Genomic DNA, 25,054 nt, shown 5'->3' with positions numbered 1-25,054 from the left:
ACGGCGAAAAGCACATGACAATTGCAAACTTGACAGGTTGAAAATTGAAAAGGGCTCAATTGTAAAGGGCTTAAAAATTTTAGAAAACATACACTCCAACGAAGAACGCGTTATAGCTACAAAGCAAGGAATAAAAAAATTATTAGCTTGCTACGAAGAAATTTTGGGTGAAAAAAAGAAGGCGCTGTGTCGTCAGACGAATTTGTTAGATTTTCTGAAGCCATCGACATCGAAATAACTTTTTAACGTAACTCATTTGTTTTTTAATACATATTTTGTATTAATATTTTGTATTAATATGTATAAAGAACTGCAATTTTATTAATATTTTTCTTCTAAACTAGGTGTTTTTGTTAGTCCTTGGTCCCAATTAAGCAAAATTTATATGTATTTATATGCAAAGTTGTACCCCGACTTACGCGAATTCGACTTACGCGATTTTCGTCGGACCCACCTATCGCGTAACTTCGGGGTATTACTGTATTATAGGCCTAATGACTGATGGGTACTATGAACAATTATGCAGAGAAATAGAGTGGGCCAGGAAATCAGAGTATCTTATAATGGGGGATTTTGACTATCTAGATATTAAGTGCAGCGTGTGGGTTGGTCACCACATACTAGCAAGACATTTGTGTATTTATTGGAGGATTGTTTTCTACAGCAACATGTTGGAGGGGCAACCAGAGGGAGTAATACTCTTGATCTGATTACCAACAGTGATTATTCATGCATAAAGAATTTGCAGATAAAGGAACCACTAGGTAATAGTGTACTGATATGGGATTTACTTAAAGATGTAACTACCATCAAGAGTTAAAGGGAAGGGTTTTTGTTTTCGTAAAGGTGACTACAGTGGTCTCAGACAGTTTTTAACTCTATACAGTTGGATCAACTGATGATGTTACCTGCAGTGAACTCTAAATGAGAAATGCCAGGAACTTAACCTTCGAGGCTACTAGGCTTTTCATATCAACTAAGAAATACTGTTCAAGGTTCGGGCCTAAGTGGATGTCAGATGAATTAATGTGGCTCATTGCAGAGAAGAAAAATGCATGGGATTCATATAAATTATCAGGCAGCAGAGAAGCCTACGGAAGATGTAAGCTAGTCTGTAATCAATTCACAAAGGAGGTTAGGCAGGCAAAGGCAGATTACAAGAAAACAGCAAAGAGTTCTTTACATATGTAAACTCTAGAATGAAAGAGATTAATCAGATTGGTGCACTTAACATAGATGGTTCAACTCTCCATGAACCTGCTGAAGTAGCCGATAAATTGAATGAGTATTTTGCATCTGCATTCACACATGAAGAGTTATTCAAAGAGGGGAATGCCAGATGTTTATTAAACATTAACAGGGAGTTAAGTGATTTTGTAATAACTGAGAGAAATGTGGAGATGAAATTGTTGGAGTTAAACATAAAAAGTCACCTGGGCAGATGGAATCTATCTAGTTATATTGAAGGAGGCAGCAAAGGAAGTAAGCAAACCCTTAGCCATATTTACTGGAGCATCCTTCAAGTCAGGGGAGTTCCCCATGGACTGGAGATGTGCAAATGTATTCCCAATTCACAAAGGGGTGAAACGGTGATACAAATAAAAATAGTTTAACTTCTGTTCTGGGGAAAATAATAGAGTCACTGGTTAAAGAGATTAAACAGGATCACCTAGACAAGACTGCAGTAATAGTTCAGATGCAGCATTAGTTTGTTAAGTGGAAATCTTGTCTGACCAATTTGATTGAATACTATGATATGGTAACAAAGGAACTGAATGCAAAAAATAATTCTGATATCATATACTTGGATTTCAGGAAAGATTTTCATACTGTTTCACATGGACGACTGCTGTAAAAATTGGAGCGGTATGGCATTAAGTGGAAGTTGCTGCAATGGATAAAGGGATGGTTGAGTGGGAGATGGCAGAGAGTGGTAATAAATGGACACTGCTCTATGTGGACTAATGTGATTATTGGAGTCCCCGAGGGTTCGGTAATTTGGCCATTGTTGTTTTGTGTATTTATCAATGATATCGTTGAAGGTATATCAGGCTTAATTTCAAAGTTTGCAGATGATAGAAAGGTTGGCATGGTTGTTAATGACAGTAAAGACAGTATGCTACTGCAACAGGATCTAGAAAAGTTAGGGCAGGTGGGCTGAGAAGTGGCAACTGAAGTTTAATATTGACAAATTGCAAAGTACTGCATATGGATAGCAGTAACTCAAGAGAAATGTACCAACGGTGTGGTACTACACTCAGATAGGTGGAGAATGAAAAATATCTGGGGATAATTGTGCCGTTAGATATGAAGTTCTCTGAGAGTGCAGACAGGCTGCCAGAGCAGGTCATTGAGTTTTGTCAAAGATATATAGGAATTTTGCTAGCAGAGACAAGGTGGTGATTATCCCTTGTATAAGGCAATGGTCAGGCCACACCTTGAGTATTGCGTACAGGTGTGGAGGCCTAATTTTAGGAATTATGTAGGGTTACTAGAAAGAGTAGTAGAGAGAAATGCAACAAGATTCTGCCCATTGCAGCATCTGGAGACTATTCACCTGCTCGGTTATCTGATTGAGGTGTATAAGGCTTGAATGGTTTGAGCAGGCTCAATGCTGAGGGAATTATTCCTCTTGCTCAGATTACAAACCCGAGGGGGAATAGATTCAAACTGAGGAAAGACATTTGTAGAATAGATGTATGGAAGTTTGCCTTTAGCCAGTGGGCAGTTGATTGCTGGAACAAACTTCCATCTTTTGTTGTGAAAGTTGATAACTTAAATAAATTTAGGCAGAACTAGACAAACATTTAGGGTTACTGGATAGGTGAAATGGGAAGGGTTATTTGTTATTATTATTATTATTATTATTATTATTATTATTTTTTTTTTTTAGGTGATGCTGTGTTATCTTGCTTTCTTGCATTATATTCCTGAACTAATGCTAAAGCTTAGCTGCCACTTTACTGACCATCGTTGAAGTCTCTCTAAGTCACTCTGAAGAGGCTCATTTTGGCAGTGATCATTATCTATTCAACTAATCTTTACATCATTTGCAAATTTAGTTGGTAACTGTGCAATTAAAATATGATGAATAAAGGAACTTTTGTCAGGAACTGTAAGGCATTGGGTTCTTTTTGGGTGTATTTTGTTCTGGATTTATGAATAAGAAGTCTATAAACTTAGTAGCTCAAAAGCACATTCCCTACAGAAGACTAGGTTGGCTCAGGAAGCTAACTTGTACTTTCATGATTCTTACATTTATTATTATTATTTTTTTTTTTATTTCAACACAGAAATGTTATATGAGTAATTCTAACTCATTCATATTTCTTTCCTTTTCTTGCACAATTTTGAGGAAAACATTGCTCATAGTTGTGTAATATGACAGAAAATGTGTTAACTTGTGTGGCTAGTATTAACTAGATGAATATTATTTTGGAAATTTATGCTGATATGCTTTCCAAAATTGTTGATAGATTTCTAGGGGGCCGTAATCAGATGCCAGTTCTGTTTTTCTCCATCTCTGACTTGCAAATATATTGCTTTCTTTGCCCCCTCAACTAATCCAGTTTTACTGCTTCACTCATGCACTCTAATTGCCTTTCCAACTGATTTTGTAGACTTCAGTTAAAGACCTCTCTGAGATAAAGCCAGTTAATTTGATTTCTTGAAATTGGTCTGAAAAGGGTATGCCAGTATGTGCATATTTTTTATTGTTTTCAACCAATCAATGAATAAATATTACTATTTTTTGTATTAAAATTTAGTAATGTAATGAACTCCTGGTTTATGAACATCTGATTTACAAACTTGCAATCTTACAAACAAAACATTTTTTTACAATAGACATTTGTTTCGCAAACTCATACTTCAGTCTTCCAAACTCTTCTGTGACTTTGTAAAGCATCACCTTTTGAAAGTGAAGTGGTCAAGATTGAAATATTTTTAGCCTTTATGTACTGTATTCAATATATTTAAAAGTTTCAACTGCAATGAAATTTTAATAGGTGCAACTTTTTTGCCAGCAGTGATGTTTATTTTTTTATTTAATTTCTCTCTAGGACCACCTAGCAGAAATAATGCTGAGAAATTTGCCTTCACCTCTGTTCCCTCAAATTGATGCTATTAGTGAGTTATTATATAAAGTTGCTGATACTTATGGCCTTTCTGTTTTGGAAATAGAACAGAGAAAAAAGCTGGTGTTGGAGTTGAATATGAAGTTTCAGCATAATTTACCAGGTCAGTATAAATCAAATATATGGGGAGAGGAAATCACAAATTCAAGATCTAGTGTTTTTCACAAAATATATTTTCATGTAATTTCGCTGTTTAACTTACCAATGAACTACACCACTTTATATGTGATAGTAGCTAAAACTCACAATTGCTTCATACAGTATTTTTTTATTATTATTATTTTTTTAAATCAGTATCTTTATTTCCAAGAGTAGATTTGTTTACACGACAGTATTATAGTCACTTTCAACTTCAATTAAATTTTATAAAAATATGGAAGCAAAACATCTGTCAATGTTTAAATCGAGTGCAAGTATTTAAAATGAGATGTGGAAACGCATTGTCATCCAGATACCTTCTCATATAATATACACACAATCAAATCTGCATTACATGGGTTTTAGTCGTAGTACCTACCAGTTTGATAATTAATGAAAGGTGAGGCTCACTTTTGCTAACCTTGACTGATACTTTTTATTAAATTAAAAAAAAAAAACAGTTCTCAATATGAAATAAAGGAAGTTTATTAAGAAATATTAAATCATATTCACAAAATATTTGTGAATTTAGTCTGGTTAAGGTTTTTCCTTATTTTGTCATTTAATAATGATTATTCGGTATTTACTAGATGGAACAATAGTCAGTCAACAGCACTACATTTTTTTACAATTTTTGAGTACAGTAATACCCTGAAGTTACACAATAGGTGGATCTGACGAAAATCACTTAAGTCGAATTCACGTATGTCGGGGTACAACTTTGCATATAAATACATATAAATTTTGTTTAATTGGGACCAAGGACTAACAAAAACACTAGTTTAGAAGAAAAATATTTAATAAAATTGCAGTTCTTTATACATATTAATACAAAATATGTATTCAAAAAATAAATGAGTTACGTAAAAAAGTTATTTCGATGTTGATGGCTTCATAAAATCTAACAAAAAAGAAGGCACTGTGTCTGACGACACAGTGCCTTCTTTTTTTCGCACAGAATTTCTTCGTAGCAAGCTAATAATTTTTTTATTCCTTGCTTTGTAGCTATAACGCATTCTTCGTTGGAGTCTATGTTTTCTAAAATTTTTAAGCCCTTTTCAATTGAGCTGAGACCTTCTGTCAAGCTTGCAATAGTCGTGTGATTTTCTGGTGGAACTGGGTCTGAAGTGTCGGATGCTTCAGTGATGTTTTGCTCACGAATCTCTATGAGCTCATTCATTGTCAGCTCCTGACTGTGAGACTCCAACAGCTCATTAACATCATCACCATTGAGTGCCAAATCTAATTGCCTGGCAAGATTAGCAACTTCTTCTATCACATGAGCGACATGATCAGTTTCTGTCATTGTTTTCATCTCGTTTTTGAAAAAAAATGGACAAAGTTTCTTCCAGACACCATTCAATGTTTTTTTGTGAATTTCATCCCAAGATTCTTCAATGATTCCTACAGCATCTAAAACATTGAATTGTTTCCAAAAGTCTTTAACAGAGATATCTCACTATTTTGTCTCATAGCTTCATTCAGATGTGCAAACGAATGCCTCATGTAGTAAGCCTTGAATGTTTTGATGACGCCCTGGTCCATCGGTTGAAACAAGCTGGTTGTGTTTGGAGGCAAAAACACAACTTTCGCACGTGGGTCGAAATTAATTAGGGTGGCAGGAGGGTGACCGGGTGCATTGTCAATAAGAAGCATCACTTTAAATGGAATCTGTTTAGACTTGCAATAACGTTCGACTTCAGGTATTAAGTGGTGACCAAACCAGTCCTCGAAAACGGAAGCTGTCACTCAAGCTTTATGATTTGACTTCCAAATCACTGGTAAGCTAATTTTAGATATATTTTTTAAAACTCTTGGGTTTTTGGAGTGATAAATTAAGAGAGGTTTTAACTTGCAGTCACCAGCTGCATTCCTGCCAACCATCACTGTCAATTGGTCTTTGGAAACCTTAAAGCCTGGAAAGTTTTTTCTTCAGTTGCGATAAAAGTTCTTTTAGGCGTCTTCTTCCAGAACAGGCCAGTCTCATCCACGTTAAATACGGTTTCACTGCTATAGTCACCTTCTTCTATCATAGCCTTGAGTGTCTCAGGAAGAGAAGATGCAGCTTCTTTATCGGCACTTGCCACCTCTCCACGATACTGTGTCAGCTACAGCGAGTTTTAAATCGGTTGAACTGACCATTACTAGCTACAAAGGCGCCTCCGAAGCCAGGTGGGTGGGAGCAGCAGTGCGTACCACATGCTTCTTGATTAGACCGGGGTTCGAGCCAGTGACCACCAAATACAGAGGATGCGGAAAGGTCAGGGAATGACCACCGCATATCCCTGGAGCAATATGGCCTTATGTTGCTAATACAGTTAGTCCTCGTATAGCACAATAGTTGTGTTCCTAGAAATCCTCGTGCAATATAAACAACAGGCCCTATGGGAAAAATAGGGTTAGGTGCCGACCACCCAAGATTGAACACACATATGTAACCAAAACATTACCAAGCACAATAAATTATTGTAATAAAATACATAAGTATTTTATTACGACTATTACATAATAGAATATTGCTAATTCTTTTGCTTCTATCATAAGCAAACTTGTTTTTTGTTTGATTTTCTATCCAAACAGATGACAGCCGTTCCATCTCTTTCAATTCTTTGGGTCTTAATCTAATGGATTTTAATTACACTTTGAGTTGTTTTTATTTTCTCTGCATTCGTTGTAATTCTCGGCGTTGCCTCATTTAGGTCTGTAGCACGTGCAATCTCATACGGTCTTTCATTTCGCTCAGAGCGTTTCACAACTTCATATTTTCTCTCTATCGACAGAGGCGGACTGGCCATAAGCCTTATCGGGGAAACCCGATAAGGCTTATGGCCAGTCCATAAGATTTTCCCGGGTAAGAATTTTTGATCCAGTCCGCCTCTGTTTATCGATATTGCTTTTCTTTTTCTCTCTGAATCTGCATTTTCTTCACCAGAACACTTCCTTTTCACACCTTTTAAGTATTTTACGCATTTTTAGGGAATAAAGCTCAATTACAAAACAAGGAGGCACGCTTGATACACATAAAAAAAGCTGCGCGAGCGTAGCAACTGAATAAACAACACCATAAAGGCAGAGATACACTATTAACACTTCACATTTTACTAAAGCACATTTCTAGGGGTTACTTAGTACTACCATAAAACAATTTCAGTTGCGTTTCTGCTAGTGGAATCTGTTATAAACTGGTAGCAAACTCAATCTAATTGCATTTACGATTATACCGATAGCTGAAATTGTGTTGGTTTTTACGTTATTATGGTGAAATGTGTTTTCCCTTCACTGATATAAAAAACATAAATACATTTTCAGAATCTTCTCTTCATTCCTATCGTGTTGCGTTCGGTTGGGGTGATTCTGCATTCGACTGCCATTTCTTGTAAACACAGGCGAATCGTGCATAAGCGAATTTGGTTCGTGTTATATAAGATATCGTTCCCCTATTTATAAATCGTGTATGATTGAATTTGTGTAGTGTAAACGTGTTATACGAGAACTGACTGTACTCCTAAAAAACCTAGCTACAAAGTTTACATCTTTGCCCGCCTCCCCAGCTTCTTCTTTCAACCTCTCAAAAATCAGCTTAGCTTGATAGCACACAGTGTTCTGATCGGCTGTACAATTCTTCATCTTTACTTGATTATCACACCATAATCAAATGGACTTGGGCAAAACACAGCTCGTAGACATGATGACAGATAGACTAAGAAAATAACAGAGTGGTGCCCAAGAGGAGCTAAAAGAAAACCTGGAAGACAACGATGGAGATGGACAGATGAAATTTACGAGTTCGTGGGTAGTAAATGGATGGCTATTGCGCAAAACAGAAGAAGCCTCAAAGTTGCTAGAAAGGCCTTTATCCTGCAATGGATTGAAAATGGCTGATGATGATGATATCATTGGTAGGACCCCATGGCCTTTTTTTGGCTTCCTCTTTACTCTGCTTAGGAAACTTCATATCTGTCTGTATTATAACTACCAGATCCCTGTCTTCCTCTACTGTTTTTAATTCAACCTCACAAAGTCTATAATTTATTTTGAGATTGCTGTTCCCCAAGTGTAAGACCCTGCATTTTTTTTTTTTTGCTAAATAAAAACATTGCTGCCACTTTTCTGACCATTGTTGTAGCCTGGTCAAATATTCTGAAGGAACATTGCTTAGTACTGATCATTAACTATTCTACCAATCTTTATGTCATCTCTAAATTTTGACATCGCTCCTTTTATTCCATTGTCAATGTCATTTAAGAAAATCAGAAACAATAGCAGTTCAAGAATCAATTGCTGGGGGACCCCACTTCCGACTTTACACCAATCTGAAGAATATCCATTAATCACTACCTTCTGCCCTGCAGCCACCCAGCATTCCATCTTAGAATTTTTCCAGTAATCCCAACATGTTCCAGCTTATATAATAGCCTACAAATAAATTTGAATTATGGAATATCTTTAAAGTAAAAATAACTGAAGCCATTAGTTATCAACACTAATTTCAACACAAATCAGTCATTAGTGTTGAAAACCCTTTCATGAGAAGAGTCTTTGTGAGTGAGAGCGAGCCAAATGAAATTAGTGATATCGTAATTACAGTTTTTCTGATGTTCATTTGAAACCAGTCCGTAGTTACCACCCTTGCTCCCAGAGCTACCTTTATGTATTGGTAATACATCGGGACTTCCCCAATCCAAGGAATCTCTCTCTCAAGTCCAAAGATGCCCTCATACTTGTTAATTATGAAGGCATTAATTATATTAATTAAAGCGGTTTAATACACTCCTTGGTAGCTTCCCTTAAAATTACTGGGTATGTGCCATCAAACACTTGGAGCCTTACTTGTCTTTATCCTAAAGTTTTTCTAATGAACATTAGAAAAACTGTAATTATGATATCACTAATTTCATTTGGCTTGCTCTTACTCACAAAGATTTCTCATGAAGGGTCTTTCAACACTATTGACTGATTAGTGTTGATAACTAATGGTAACTAATGATAACTTCAGTTATTTTTACTTTAAAGATGTAGTAGTAGTAGTAACAGTGGTGGCATGTAATGCAAAAAAGCAAGTGTATGAGATTATGCAGCATCAGCAAAAAAAAAAATCACACCAATCCCTCCAAATGCCTGTCCAGTTCCTCCATAAATGTATTTAATCTATCAACTTCCACAGCGACAGATGGAAGTTTGTTCCAGCAATTAACCACCCGCTGGCTAAAGGAAAATTTCCACACATCTATTCTACACCTGTCTTTTCATAATTTGAATTTATGCCCCCCTTAGATTCGTAATCTGAACAAGTGGAAGGATCCCATCAGAATTCAGCTTGCTCAACCCATTCAAGGCCTTATACACCTCAATCAGATCACTGTGCAGGTGCCTAGTCTCCAGCCACTGCAATTTGCAGAACTTAAGCCTCTCTTTTATAAGAGGATCCCTTCATTCCCCTCACCAATTTTGTTGCCCTTCTCTGTACGCTCAAGCAAATCTACATCATTTCCTAAAATGAGGCCTCCAAACCTGTATGCAGTACTCAAGGCATGGCCTGACCATTGCCTTAAACAGAGGGACAATCACCTCCTTTTCACAGCTAGGAAAATTCCTATATATCATTGACAAAAGTCCATGACATGTCCTGGCAGCCTGTCTGCATTGCTCAGAAAATTTCATATCTGACTGCACAATTACTCCCAGGTCTTTTTCATTTTCTACCACCTTAAGTGTAGTACCACACAGTTGGTACGTTTCTCTGGGATTACTTCTACCCATATGCAGTACTTTGCATTTGTCAAGGTTAAATTTCAGTTGCCACTTCTTAGCCCATCTGCCCAAATTTTCAAGATCCTGTTGCAGTAGCACACTGCCATTACTGTCATTAGCAACCCTGCCAACCTTTGTATTATCTGCAAAATTTCAACATTAAGCCTGATATACCTTCATCAATATCATTGATAAATATACAAAACAACAGTGGACCCAACACCGAACCCCGTGGGACTCCACTAATAACATTAGTCCACGAAGAGCAGCACCCATCGATTACCACCCTCTGTCTTCTTCCACTCAACCATCCTTTTATCCATTGTAGCAACTTACCCTTTGCCAACTGGGCTAGCCTGGTGGGTAAAGTGCCTGCCTGGCAACCCAAAGGTCACGAGTTCGAATCCCGCCTCGGGCTTGTATCAGAGTACTGCAAAAACCTTGGGAGGTGCATTATGGCCACAGAAGCTGATGCGCCAACAACTACCAAAAAAAAAAAAAAAAAGCAACTTACCCTTAATACCATTCTGCTCCAATTTGTACCAATAGTCTTTCATGCATAACAGTGTCAAAAGCTTTCCTGAAATCCAAATATATGATATCAAAATTATTTTTTGCATCCAGTTCCTTTGTAACCACATCATAATATCCTATCAAATTTGTCAGACAAGACTTTCCCTTAACAAACCCATGCTGTGTCTGAATTATTGCTGCAGTCTTGTCTAGATGATCCTGCAATGCACCTTTAACCAGTGACTTCATTATTTTACCCGGAACAGAAGTTAAATTAACTGGTCTGTAATTACTTCTATCACCCTTCGATCCCACTTTGTGAATTGGGCATACATTTGCACATCTCCGGTCCGTGGGGACCTCCCCTGAATACAAGGATGCTCTCATAATTATGGCTAAGGGTTTTGCTTAGTTGCTTTGCCACCTCTTTTAATATAACTGGATAGATCCCATCCATCCCAGGTGCCTTTCTTATGTTTTAACTTCAACAAATTCTCCTCCACTTTGCTCTCAGTTATTACAAAATCATTAAGCACCCTGCTTCAATTTGATAACCTTCTGCCATTTTCAAACCTTAATAACTCCTCATGTGTGAATGTAGATGCAAAACACTCATTCAGTTTGTTTGTTATCTGAGCAGGATCATCAACAGTCGAACCATCGATATCAAGTGGACCTATCAGATTCATCCCCTTCCTTTTAGAGTTTATATAAGTAAAGAAATCCTTGCTGTTTTTCTTAGCATCCTTTGCCAAAGATTTCTCGTAATCTGCCTTCCCCTGCCTAACCTCCTTTGTGACCTGATTACAGACTAGCTTATACCTGCCATAGGCTTCTGAGTTGCTTGATAATTTATATGCATCCCATGCATTTTTCTTCTCTGTCACGAGTCTCATTAGTTCATTTGATAACCATTTAGGCCTAAACAATATTTCTTAATAGGTATGAAACTTTTAGTAGCTTCCACGATTAATTCCTTGAATGTCCCACTTAGAATTTACTGTTGGTAACATCGTCAGTTAATCCAACTGTACAGAATTTAAAAACTGTCTGAAACCACTGTACTCTCCTCTTTACTCCTGATGGTAATTATATCTTTAAGTACATCCCACATCAGTACACTGTGATCACTGCCACCTAGCGGTTCCTTTATCTGGAAATTCTTAATACACGAATGATCACTGCTGATAACGAGATGGAGTATTACCCTCTCTGGTTGCCTCTTGAACCTGTTCCATAATTCAAGGTTATTCATCCTCGTTCTGCATTATTCTCAATTAATAGATGCCATATAGCACCCTAAACTGACAATGTCCGTTCTTCTGAAATTAAAACCCATGCTTTTCTTATAACTACTACAACATCTTTCTTAATCTTCCAAATGACAACTGCATGAATACTACCTGCTAATGGTTCTTGTATTTTAAGCCCTGTGATCTAATTCATGAGTAATAACAAAGTCAAGAATATTCTCACCCCTAGTACCATCTCTGATATTCTAATACAAATAATATCTATCTAGATTATTTAGAATTTTTTTTTTCTCAAATGAGATTACCTCTCACTTATTCCAATCAGTCTGGGGCAAATTGAAGTCACCCATAATAAGTTATTCGTGATTGCTTCCCTGTTCTTCATGCATGTAAAGACACTCATTATATTCTTCGCAATCCTCTAGTCCAGTGATTTTCAATCTTTTTTTAATAACGGCACCCCCTAAGTAATTTATTTTATTTTGCGGCACCCCTACTCAATTTTCTGCCTGTTAGATCCGATTCTCTCTCTCTTTTCATAATACAAATTATATATATATACAGTATATAATTTTATTCTTTATATAGAGGTACTAAGTAAACGTCAATTATAGATTACCACAAAATTAAAAAGATTCTTTACACCTTTTTATAATGAAATAAACATATAAATTAAAAAATAATAATGAGTTTAAGTAACTTGTTCAATATTTAGGCCTAAATGGATGTCATCATCATCGTCATCAGCCATTTTTGATCAACTGCAGGGTGAAGGCCTCTCCAGCAACCCTCTAGTTCCTTCTGTTTTGTTCAATGGCTATCCATTTACTACCCACAAACTCATGAATTTCATCGGTACATCTCCGTTGTTGTCTTCCAGGTTTTCTTCTACTCCTTTTGGGTACCATTCTGTTATTTTCTTAGTCCATCTGTCATCATGTCTTCGAGCTATGTGTCCTGTCCAAGACCATTTTCGTTTTTTAGTTTTGATAAGAATGTCCTTTACTTGAGTTTGCTGCCTAATCCATGTGTTTCTCTTCTTATCTAACAGTCTGATTCCCAATATAATTCATTCCATTCTTCGCTGTGTAGTTCTCAACTTCTCTTCCTTTCGTTTGGTGAGTGCCCAAATTTCACTTCGATAAGTCGTGGTGGGGAGTATATATTGGTTCATTATTTTACAGTTTCAGACAAACTGGGATATTGCTCTTCAGTATGTGACTATATTTCCTGAATGCTATCCATCCAAAATTTATTCTTCTCTTGACTTCCAGCCGTTTATCATTATTACAGCTAATGACTTGTCCCAGATAAGTATACGGCTGCTTCAATCATTATATCCCTTTCTGTGGCATACTTGTGCTTCATTACTTGGCGCCTCCGTAGCCAGGTGGGAAGGAGCAGCAGTGCGTACCACACGCTTCTTGATTAGACCGGGGTTCAAGCCCGTCACCACCAAATATGGAGGATGCGGAAAGGTCAGGGAATGACCACCGCATATTCCGGAGCAATATGGCCTTAGTTGCTAATGCTCCTAAAAACCAAACAACAACAACAACAGCTTCATTACTTTTGTTTTAGTCATATTCATCTTTAGTCCAGAATCCTTACTATCTCTGCATAACTGATTAAGATTTTCCTCTAATGCTTTGGGATTGTGGCTTATGACCACAATGTCATCTGCAAATCGTGAATGGTTTAGGTACTCTCCATTCACATTGACTCCTTTCTGCGACCAGTCTAATCTTCTGAAAGCATCATCAAGGGCAGCAATAAACAACTTTGGAGATATTGCGTCTCCTTGTCAAATTCCTTTCTAAATTTTAAATTTACTACTGTCTTTGTCTAGTCTAATAAAGGTAGCATTCTCATATGTTTTCTTGAAAATCATAATATATGGGGCATCTATGCCTTGTTTTCCAGTACCTTATGCTGCATGGAGTCAAATGCTTTTCATAATACACAAATGCCAGGCATAATGGTGTTTTATATTCATTTGCTTTCTCCATTAGTTGTGACAATACGTGAAGGTGATCCATAGTTGAGAATCCTGTACTAAAGCCAGCTTGCTCTTTCGGTTGATTCTCATCAAATATTCATTCTATCTGTAAGTAATGACCCTTATGAACAACTTGTAGATGTGGGATAACAAGCTAATTGGTCTATAATTTCCAATTTCTGATTTATCTCCTTTCTTATTCAGCAAAACTATGATTGCATTATTCCATTCCTTAGGCATCACACCTTTTATAATGCATTTTGTGAAGAGTCTTGCCAGTTTTTGTGTCATGTCTCTTCCTCCCGATTGTAACAACTATACAGTAACTTCATCTTCCCCCGGGGCTTTGTTATTCTTCATTTTCTTCAACACATGTCCTACCTCCTACCTCATCAGGAAGGATATGGTATATTGTATGTGTTACTAATTTGCGATCCATCTTCCCCACTGCTGGCATCATTCCCTCGCTCCTTGTATAACTCTTTATAGTAGTATTGTAGTTTTAAATGTTTTCCACCAACCTCATGTAGAAATAAAACACAACAAAAACGAAAACTGGAATCTTGATAACTATACTATGTATTTATAATAAATTATATTTGCCTGTATTTACAATAAATTATATTTAACTTTATAACTAAAATATATAAAATATACATTAAAATATACTGGGTTAAGAACAATAAAACCATAAAATACATTAAAATATACTTAGATAGTATGAATCAGAGCTGTAATACTCAATATGTTCTACGTTGATAATGATATTAGTAAATTAATAAGAGGAGTTTACCTCAATATAGTACGTGGAACACTTCCGTATGATACCCTCCAGAAATTAAAACGGAAAAAACGAAAAAATCGACAACTTACCGGTACATTAAAGTAAAATATAAATAATTAAAGTAAATTATAAATAATTAAATAATCAATTTAACACAATTCAAAATCAATTCAAAACAATTAAAATTCAAATTAAAATTAACGCAATTCAAAATCAATTCAAAACAATTAAAATTCAAATTAACGCAATTTACTTTAATTATTTATATTTTACTTTAATGTACCGGTAAGTTGTCGATTTTTTCGTTTTTTCCGTTTTAATTTCTGGAGGGTATCATACGGAAGTGTTCCACGTACTATATTGAGGTAAACTCCTCTTATTAATTTACTAATTAAAATATACTAAATTAAAAGCGATAAAACCATTGCTTTCGAAGGCTCCTGCCTTCTTCTTCACCGGTATTTTCTTTGTATTCCGGTGCCTCTTTAAATACCAGCAGGTTCACAGTACTCATCGTGTGTTTCATTCCCACGTGTTCCGTTCTCTTGTGTTATGGAACCGGAAGTGGGTCATATGGAACCGTTCATCCCTTCTGAGGATAGTAGCCTTGAAGAGGGGATGGATCCGCGTTCCTCTATCTCTATTAATGTTCACTGTGGAACAGATCCGGAAACTCTCGAGCCACTTGCAGTCCCAGAACTTATGCGTCCAATCGGTGATGATATCATCATCCGGGGAGATCTGGTGCTGCTTCTCCCAAAATTGCTCTGCCACGGCGGACTTACCATACTCCTCATTTCATATTGCGTTAGTGTGCTCCCCCAGACGATCTTTGAGATGGCATTTTGTTTCCCCTACATAACACTCCCCACAATCCGGGCATCTAATACTATATACGACCCCACTTGCATTCTCTTTTTGAATGGGGTCCTTTACTTATGACATGATTGTGTGCAGCCTCCGCCCCGGAAGCTGCACACAACGCATCTGATAATTTCTTAGTACTCTAGTTATATGCTCGGTTAGACCCGGATAGTAGGGAATGTATGCAGTGGATACTGGCGTAAAAGATTCGCCTCTCCTCTGATTTCCTTTAATATATTTTTCTATAATCCTCTGGAGGTAGCCACATTTTGTAAGATCCGTCGTGACGCGTTCTTACTCTACCTTCCTATCCTCGGAGGTACTACAGTGTGATTTTGCCCTGTCAACTAATGTTCTAACCACACTGTTCCTATGATGGCTGGCCTGAGCTGAATTGTAGTGTGAATATCGACCTTTACACATCGGTTTCCTATAGACTTTAGTCTTTAGTTGTTGGTCTTCCCTACAGACCAACACATCTAGGAATGGCAGCACTCCTCCTTCTTCTACCTTCAACTTTTTACTCAAACTGGACCTTAAGCTCCAGGTTTGATAGAAAGAATGTTTACACCTGACGCCTGTGTGAGAGAGACGAATCGTTGTTAGAAAAGTTGAAATTTTTGGGCTATTTTTTGAATAATTTGTACTATAAAAAAGTCATGGTATTTTATTATTAAAGTTGAATGAATAAATGAGAAAGAAGAAGAAAGTTTGTTCTGTGAGTTTGAAGTTGGGCAGTAAAAGGATACAAACTAGTTGTGGCCTGTGTTTGGGTTTGGGGGGGGGAGAGAGAGAGAGAGAGAGAGAGAGAGAGAGAGAGAGAGAGAGGGAGGGAGGAGGAGGAGGCAGTTGGCAATTATAAAACCCATTGCAGAAGATCAGTGCCTGTGGAAGTATCTATAGAGAACACATGGCACAGAAATAGAATGTCTTTGATACAGAAAGTGGAAAGACTTTGTAAGAGATGGATGATTAATTAACCAAAACACTGACCACTTTTGAATATCATTTATAAGCCTGAGAGAGAGGGGCGCGGATTGTGAGGGCACTTATATGGAATATGGGAACAATATTCCATGGTAGGATGGATTGTGATTTGTCCGAATGAATGGCTATCTAGAAGAAAAGTAATGCAAAGAGTAAAAGAGAAGACCCAGTTTTTTAGATGCAGAGGAAGCAATATTTGTGATGTGTTTATGCCAAGAGAGATTAGAAGCCAGGGTAATCCTAATAGAGATTTGCGATCTTGTCTAGAAATCTCAGTATTACCAAAGATAAGCATAGGAACAGATGAATGATTTTTGCGAGATATAAGACAGGACTGCATTTTAGAGCATTGAAATTAACTAAGTTATTTTTGCTCCACTGGTGAATTATCTGGAGTTCAGCATTTAAAGTATTCTTGGTGGATATTTGGGAACTTGAAACAATGTTTCTCAAACCGAGGTTGAATGCAATGTGCTAACATCAGCTAAACTATAGATAGGATATCTACCCAATGGAAGAAGGGCATTAATATACAAGAGGGAAAGCATGGGAGAATGAACTGAACCTTGGAAAATACAAGCATTAATGGAAAAGTTAGAAGAGAGACCCATCTACCCTCGCTCACATTGAGCAGTAAGTAAGACAACTAGATACCTGGTTACAGAAAACATTCGGCAGTCAAATTTAGAAGACCCGTATGTCAAAAATTGATATGGCAAAAGCAACTTCTCGAGTTTCATTATCAAGTTTTTTATTGATTTTGTTTAAAGATGGTTTCTATGAGTATAGTGGAAATTACCAACCGGTCAGTCTAACTTTAGTAGTAGGGAGAATCATAGAGGCAATAGTCCAGGGTGGAATTCAGGATCATTTAGATAGAAATGGAATTCTGAAGGATACATAGCATGGTTTTGTAAAGGGAAAATCATAGTAATAGTAACAGTAATAGAGGCATGCGATGCAAGGAAGCAAGCACATCAGCCAAATGTAGCATCAGCTAAAAAAAAAAAAAATTCACACAACCATTCATTCTAAATGTTTGTCCAGTTCCTCCTTGAATTTATTTAAGCTATCAACTTCCACAACAACAACAGCAGATGGAAGTTTGTTCCAGCAATTAACCACCCGCTGGCTAAAGGCAAATTTCTGCACATCTATTCTACAACTGTCTTTCCTCAATTTGAATTTATGCCCCCTTAGGTTCGTAATCTGAGCGGATGGAAGAATCCCATCAGCATTCAGCATGCTCAACCTATTCAAGGCCTTATACACCTCAGTCAGATCACCTCGCAGGTGCCTAGTCTCCAGCCACTGCAATTTACATAACTTAAGCCTCTCTTGGTAAGAGGATCCCTTTATTCCTTCACCAATCTTTATCAAGCAAATTTACATCCTTCCTAAAATGAGGCCTCCAGACCTGTACGCAGTACTCAAGGCATGGCCTGACCATTGCCTTATACAGAGGGACAATCACCTCCTTTTCCCTGCTAGCAAAATTCCTATATATCATTGACAAGACTCCTTGACCTGCCCAAAACTCCATGACCTGATCTTGTAGACTGTCATGCTTAACAAATCTGGTTAGCTATTTTGACAGGGTCACTCTTGAGCTGGATTTTGGGAATAATTTATTTTGACAATGTTTATTTAGATTTCAGCAAAGCATTTGACTCAGCACCAGAGGGTCCCAAGGATGGCTTCAGTGCAGGAGGCAGAGGGTTGTGATAAATGGTTATTCCTCAGATTGGATTAATGTAAGAAGTGTGGGTCCCCAGGGATCTTGGGATCACTGTTATTTTTGATTTTTTTAAATGACATCGATGAAGGGATAGAGGGCATGATGTCTAAATTTGCAGATGATGTAAAGATTGGTAGAGTAGTTTATGATCACCGCCAAGCAGACCTTCAGAGTGACCTAGATAGACTTCAGGGATGGTCAGGAAGTGGCAGCTTGCACTTGCTTTAATCCAATAAAGTGCAAGGTCTTACATCTAGGGAACAGTAACCCTGAAATAGCTTATACACTTGGTGGAATTGAACTGAAGTCAGCAGTGGAAGAAAGGAACTTGAGAGTTACGACATGGTCAGACATGAAGTACTCTAACGATTGTAGATAGGTTGCAAGGAAGGCCCATGGTGTCTTATCAATGATTTATCAAACATTTGCTAGTAGACATACGGACGTCATAATACCATTATATAAGGCTATTGTTAGACCACACTTCTAATACTGTGTTCAAGTATGGAGACCACAACTATGGGAGGAGGGAGATGCAAAGGTTGTCTATATATTTTTTTTTATTATTTATTAATTTTTTATTTAATTTAATTTTTTTATTATTATTATTTAATTTTTTTTTTTTTTTGACTGGTGCAATTAGCCTTAGGCCTCCTTGCACCACATGGCCATTACTAATATATCACTAGTGAATTGACACTAGTGATATATTAGTAATGGCCATGTGACAGAATCCACATTGGTAGTCATTGATCAGGTAGAAAGTTTCTAGATAGCTTAGAAGTTATCTGTTTCCTTGACAACAGTCTCACAATAAAACAATCTTTTTGAACTAAAGCAGTATGTGCTACTCTGTTCTGTCCAAATCAGGGTTCATCATTTGGCAGGTTATGAGGTGCTCGAGTCCTTGATGGGCTCCCAGTTACATTTATTTTTAGGTTGATCATCCATTTCTTTAGATACTCGGGTTTTTCAATTAATGCACCAAGTTTTAATTTGAGGTCAGTAAACTCCTTATATTGGGTGTAAATAAAAGAAAAGAATCATGAGTTCAGCTTACAGTATACAATATTACAAAATCAAAATTTAAATTAAGAGAATATGATATATTAATTTAGTACCTCATATTACAATTTTAAAGCAGAACAATAGTGAAACCAGTGGTTCAAACTAAATATATAACTAAATCAGACATAAGAATCTTTTATTAACATAATGATAAATTTTAATCAAGGTGTGATGGTTTTTTAAGAAGGTAACTGATGTAATTTAAGATATGCACAGAAATGTGCAGCTCATTGTTAATTGAATTGAAACAACATCGTTTAATATTCATCATATATGTTGTATGATTATCACAAACTAATAATAAGAAATTTATCAATTTTTAATAGATGATTCTTTTATTTTGCACCAGCTTAAACTTACGTTCATAGGTGGTGTAATTAATATTTTTAGCTTTTGCAGTTTATTTAGATAAAATTTGTTCAAGTATATTAATTTTCATCTTATTTTTATCTAATTAGGTTGTGAATTTTATCTTTTTGGCTCTTCTGTAACTGGCTTTGGCCTGAAAACATCTGAAGTTGATATTGCACTTAAAGTGCCTTCTGAAATTAGCAATTCTGAAATGAGTGCATCTGATATGTTGTTGGACACTTTTGAGTTATTGAAGAAAGGTAAGGGGTTTTGAGCCATTTTCACATTGTGAATGAAAGTTTATTGTGAACATAAATTATTTTGGAATTGATGTCCAATTTAATAAATAAGTAAATGAGTGATATGATATGTGTTTCCATTGATAGATAATTTTTTGTCATTCGTCTGATGAAGAAATGATTATGGATTCACAAGTGAGTAGGTTGAGAGAGTGAACACAAGCTATAAAGTAAAGCATTCATACGTTCATTCTTCTTTTCCTTCTGTAACTATAAACGGATTTTAATTAAAAAAGATTATTTTTATTATGATTTTTCCAAGCATTAAAGGATATTTGAACTTCTAATACTCAGTTACTGTGATTGCGTTTGATCTTTGAGAAGTTGGAATGAACTTTGAAGGGGAACCCTTGGAAGATATGATACAAACTATTTTCTGTAAAAAGCTGACATGATTCTAACTGTAGCTATTTAAGTAACTGTTTATATTCAATGAAATATAAAATGTTCAATTAAAATCTGCAAACATACAAAAATCATGGAACAAGTTAAAACCATGTAATTCTGTTATCTTGCAGCAGTGTATTATTGCTTTCTTACTTAAATTTCTTAGAGTGACAGCCTGTTAAATGCAAAAACAGAATGTACAAGACAGCCACATGATTGCAGCGTTTGTTGTCTCAGGTAACTAGAAGCTACCTGAAGCAGGAACCTCCTAATGACTACTCCTTTAGGTGCCTCTTCCTATCTACTCTGCCTTTGCTGGTAGAGTTTGGTTGCTATTCTTTGCCTTTCTTGTTTGATGTTAGCCTCAGTATCTATTGTAATCCCTAAGATGTTAGTTGGGATTTGTTTCTTATGTCTGTAGTTGATGCTTCTTTCAATTATTACCTATTCCAATAGGAGTGCCCATGCAAAGCTGGTGTACTGACGGTGCAGTATGCCCTCGTGATCGTTAGGAGTATATTTCTCTGTATGGAGCCTAACTTTCTTTTATTCTTTTTTAAAGTGGCTCTGTAGTAAGATATACCTGCACCATAGATAATAACTGGGAGGATGATTGGTGTATAAATAAGGACAAGTGTCCTTTTTAAACCCCAGTCAGCATGGCTGATTTTAGCAATCATTCTGGTATAGTTTCTAACATTATTAGCTAAGCCCACCAGATGTTGTTAGAAAGTTAACTTATTGTAAAATATTGTACCTAGGTACAGTCAAACGTATTTATAATGAGAGTTCAGATATTGTGTACAAACAGAGAAGAGTTGATTAGAAATTAGCATTAGCATTAGCAATGGCACATTATGCAAGAAAGCAAGCTTATATAGCATCAGCCAAAAAAAAAAAAAAAAAAAAACCCTTATTTCACCCATTCCCTCACTCCAAATGTTTGTCAAGTTCTGACTTGAATCTATTTAACCTATCAACTTCTACAACAACAGATGGAAGTTTGTTCCAGCATTCAACCACCCGCTGGCTAAAGACAAACTTCCGCACATCCATCCTACAACCGTCCTTCCTCAATTTGAATTTATGCTTCTCGGGCGATTATTCCGAGCAAGAGGAATAATCCCATCAGCATTGAGCATGCTCAAACCATTCGAGGCTTTACACACCTCAATCAGATCACCTCGCAGGTGCCTAGTCTCCAGACACTGTAATTTGCAAAACTTAAGCCATTCTTCGTAAGAGCAACCCTTTGTTCTGTTCACTAATCTAGTTGCCCTTCTCTGTACTCATTCCAACAACTCTACATCCTTCTTAAAATGTCTCCAGACCTGTATACAGTACTCAAGGTATGGTATGACCATTACCTTATACAAGGGAATAATTACCTCCTTATCCCTGCTAGAAAAATTCCTGTATATCATTGAGAAGACACCATGAACTACTCTTGCAGACCATCTGCACTGCTCAGAAAACTTCATATCTGCACAATTACCCCAGGTCCTTTCATTCTCTACCACTGTCAGTGTGGTACCACAGAGTTGATAAGTTACTCTGGGATTACTGCTTCCCATTTGTAGTACTTTACATTTGTCAATGTTAAACTTCATTTGTCACCTCTCAGCCCATCTGCTCAACCTTTCTAGATCCTGTTGCAGCAGCATCCTGTCATTAGTGTCTTTAACAACCCTGCCCACCTTTGTATCATCTGCAAACTTTGACATTAAGCCTGATATACAATGGACCCAATACTGAACCCTGAGGGACTCCACTAATAACATTAGTCCACGAAAAGCAGTGTCCATTGATTACTACTCTCTGTCTTTTCCCACTAAACCATCCCTTTATCCATAGCAGAAATTTGCCTCCAATGCCACACTGCTCCAATTTGTACAGCAGTCTTCCGTGTGCAACAGTATCAAAGGCCTTTCTAAGATACAAATATATGATATCAAAGTTATTCTTTGCATCCAGTTCCTTTGTGACTACATCATAGTATCCAATCAAATTTGTCAGACAAGACTTTCCCTTAACAAAACCATGCTGTGTCCGAAGCTATAACTGAAGTCTTGTCTAGATGATCCTGCAGTGTTTCTTTAACCAGTGCCTTCATTAATTTCCCTGGAACAGGAGTTAAACTAACAGGTCTGTAATTACCTGTGTCTCCCTTTGATCCTCCTTTGTGGATTGGGGTCACATTTGCACATCTCCAGTCCATGGGTACCTCTCCTGGGTCCAGGGAAGCTCTCATAATTATGGCTAAGGGTTTGCTTACTTCCTTTGCCGCCTCCTTTAATATAACTGGATAGATTCCATCCACCCCAGGTGCCTTTTTTATGTTTATCTTCAACAATTTTTCCTCCACTGTACTCTCAGTTATTACAAGATTATCTAGCTTACTGCCACAGTTTAATACACATCTGGCATTCCCCCTCCCTGAATAACTACTCATGTGTGGATGTAGATGCAAAATATTCATTTAGTTTGTTAGCTACCTGAGCAGGATCATCAACAGTTGAACCATCGATATCAAGTGGACCAATCTGATTCATCCCCTTCTTCTAGAGTTTACATAAGTAAAGAACTCTTTGCGGTTCTTCTTTGCATTCTTTGCCAATCTCATAATCTGCCTTCGCCTGCCTAACCTCAGGCGCCTCCGTAGCCAGGTGGAAAGGAGCAGCAGTGCGTAGCCCACACGTTGATTAGACCGGTGTTCGAGTCCATCACCACCACCAAATACGCTGGATGCGGAAAGGTCGGGGAATGACCACCGCATATTCCTGGAGCAATATGGCCTTAGTTGCTAATGCTCCTTAAAAAAAAACCAACCTGCCTGACCTCCTTTGTAACTTGGTTACAGATCAGCTTATATCTATCATAGGTTCTGTGTTACATTTTAATTTATATGTATCCCATACATTTTTCTTCTCTGTCACATGTCTAATTAATTCATCTGACATCCATTTAGACCTAAATCTTGAACAGTATTTCTTTGTTGGTATGAAAAGCCTAGTAGATTCCAAGATTAATTCTTTGAATGCTTCCCATTTTGAATTTGCTGTTTAACATCATCAATTGGTCCCACTGTATAGAATTTAAATACTGTCTCAGACCACCTGTTAACAATCACAGACCAGGCTGAGAAAAATTCTACCCCTTGAGCCTTGCTTAATCTCTCCAGGGCTGAATTGATCTACAAGGCTCTGTTATGACATTGCTAATAAAATACAATTATGTATTTTATTAGCAACATTTCACAGTTAAGATGATCACAGTAGTTAAGAGCTTCACAGCTAAAATGAGCAAATCTTTAAGCCATTACAATTAGCAGTGGCTAAGCTGTCGTTTGAGGGCCTAAGATCTATTATTACTTTTTCTGTTTATGACAATTCCACCCCTATAGCTTTCCACATCCCTGCTGATAACAATATATATATAACCCTTTTAACATATAACCATATAACCCTTTTAACCAATATATATATAACTCTTTTAGTGTGATATGCACTATCACAAAGCGCAGTCCTCTTTTTGGCATAACAAAAATCCCCAAACAACCTGTGTAACAAGGGTGCTGAAGACCTATGGGGAGGAGTTCTAATGGTTACTCATAGTTTGGGAGAGAGGGCAGGATAATTCCACTACACACTACCTCATTTGATTGAAGCATATCCCATGCTGCAGGTGCACATCTGCAATTTGTTTTTTGTTTTCTTTCCCTAATCTTCTAATCCTCTTTTGTATATCTCTTCCCTGTTGTTATGGATTCTCAGAAGAACTATGGAAAGAAATTACCCAAAAAATTAACCAGTGAAATTTTTCAGTATCAGTATTAAGTGCAATTTCAAATCATTGTGTGTGAACATGTCTTTTGTCTTTTTAAAACTTGGGAGAAACACTTGGAATTTTTAAAAACAATTTTCCTTCTGTAGTTTAGTATTTGTTGTGCTGCATTAAATTCAGTCATTTTTTTTTTATCTTGAAATGGCAAAGGAGAAAAGAAAAATTCTGACATTTAGCAAAAAAGTGAAAATTATTTGTGATTTAGAGAGTGGAACAAGCGATGCGTTCATTTTCAAAAAGTTGACTGAACTCATCAACTGTCAACCATTTGGAAAAATCTGGAAAGAATTACTATTGCTTGTGAAAAAAGTTGCACAAGTGTAACAAAAGTGATTTGGATAAGGCTATTTTGAAAAGAAATTGTATTCCTATTAGTGGCCCTCTACTGAAACTACAAGCTGAAAAATTGACTTATCATCTGGAATATGCAGATTTGTTTGCAATAATGGGTAGCTTGCAGATTCAAAAAAAGAAATAATGTTGTTTATGGTAAGATAAGTGGCAAATCTGGTGTGGATGAAGATATGAGTAATGACTGGATTGAAAATGTGTGGCCAGGTATAAGAAAAGGCTTCTGCAAAAGTGACATTTTTATTGCTGCAGCTGGTATGTTTTATTGATTGCTTCCTTACATGACCCACAAGATTAAAGGTGAAAAATGCACAGATGGATATTTATCCGAAGGGTGACTGTCTGTTCTGATGTGCTCAAATATAAGTGGAACTGAAAAAAGAAAACTCTTAGTAATAGGCAAATCCAAGAATCCAAGATGTTTTAAAAACATAAAAATCTTCCAGTAATGTACTGAGCTAACAACAAAGCCTGGATGACATCATACTTTTTTGAAGAATGTGTAACTGGAACAAAGAGCTTAAAAAAAAAAAAAATAGAAAAATTGCTGAATTTAGACAATTACCCCTCACATCTCATTCTTCTCAATCTA

General features: G+C 36.7%; 1 protein-coding gene across 1 annotated transcript in view; it reads left to right on the top strand.

The window, feature by feature from the left end:
- The window catches only part of LOC150077612 (terminal uridylyltransferase 4-like), a 753,631-nt gene that overhangs the window by 155,163 nt on the left and 573,414 nt on the right, over positions 1 to 25,054 (top strand). Inside the window, exons 4-5 of the mRNA XM_090385959.1 lie at positions 4,062 to 4,239; positions 19,690 to 19,842. Of these exons, the coding sequence (XP_090242085.1) occupies positions 4,062 to 4,239; positions 19,690 to 19,842 (331 nt within the window). The remainder of the gene's footprint in view (positions 1 to 4,061; positions 4,240 to 19,689; positions 19,843 to 25,054) is intronic.

Source organism: Mastigoproctus giganteus, chromosome 12 (genome assembly GCF_048544385.1).
Source record: "Mastigoproctus giganteus isolate SK-2022 chromosome 12, ASM4854438v1, whole genome shotgun sequence".
Lineage (NCBI taxonomy): Eukaryota > Metazoa > Arthropoda > Arachnida > Uropygi > Thelyphonidae > Mastigoproctus > Mastigoproctus giganteus.
The sequence above is the reverse complement of the archived record's forward strand: the minus strand, read 5'-3'. Positions and strand labels throughout refer to the sequence as shown.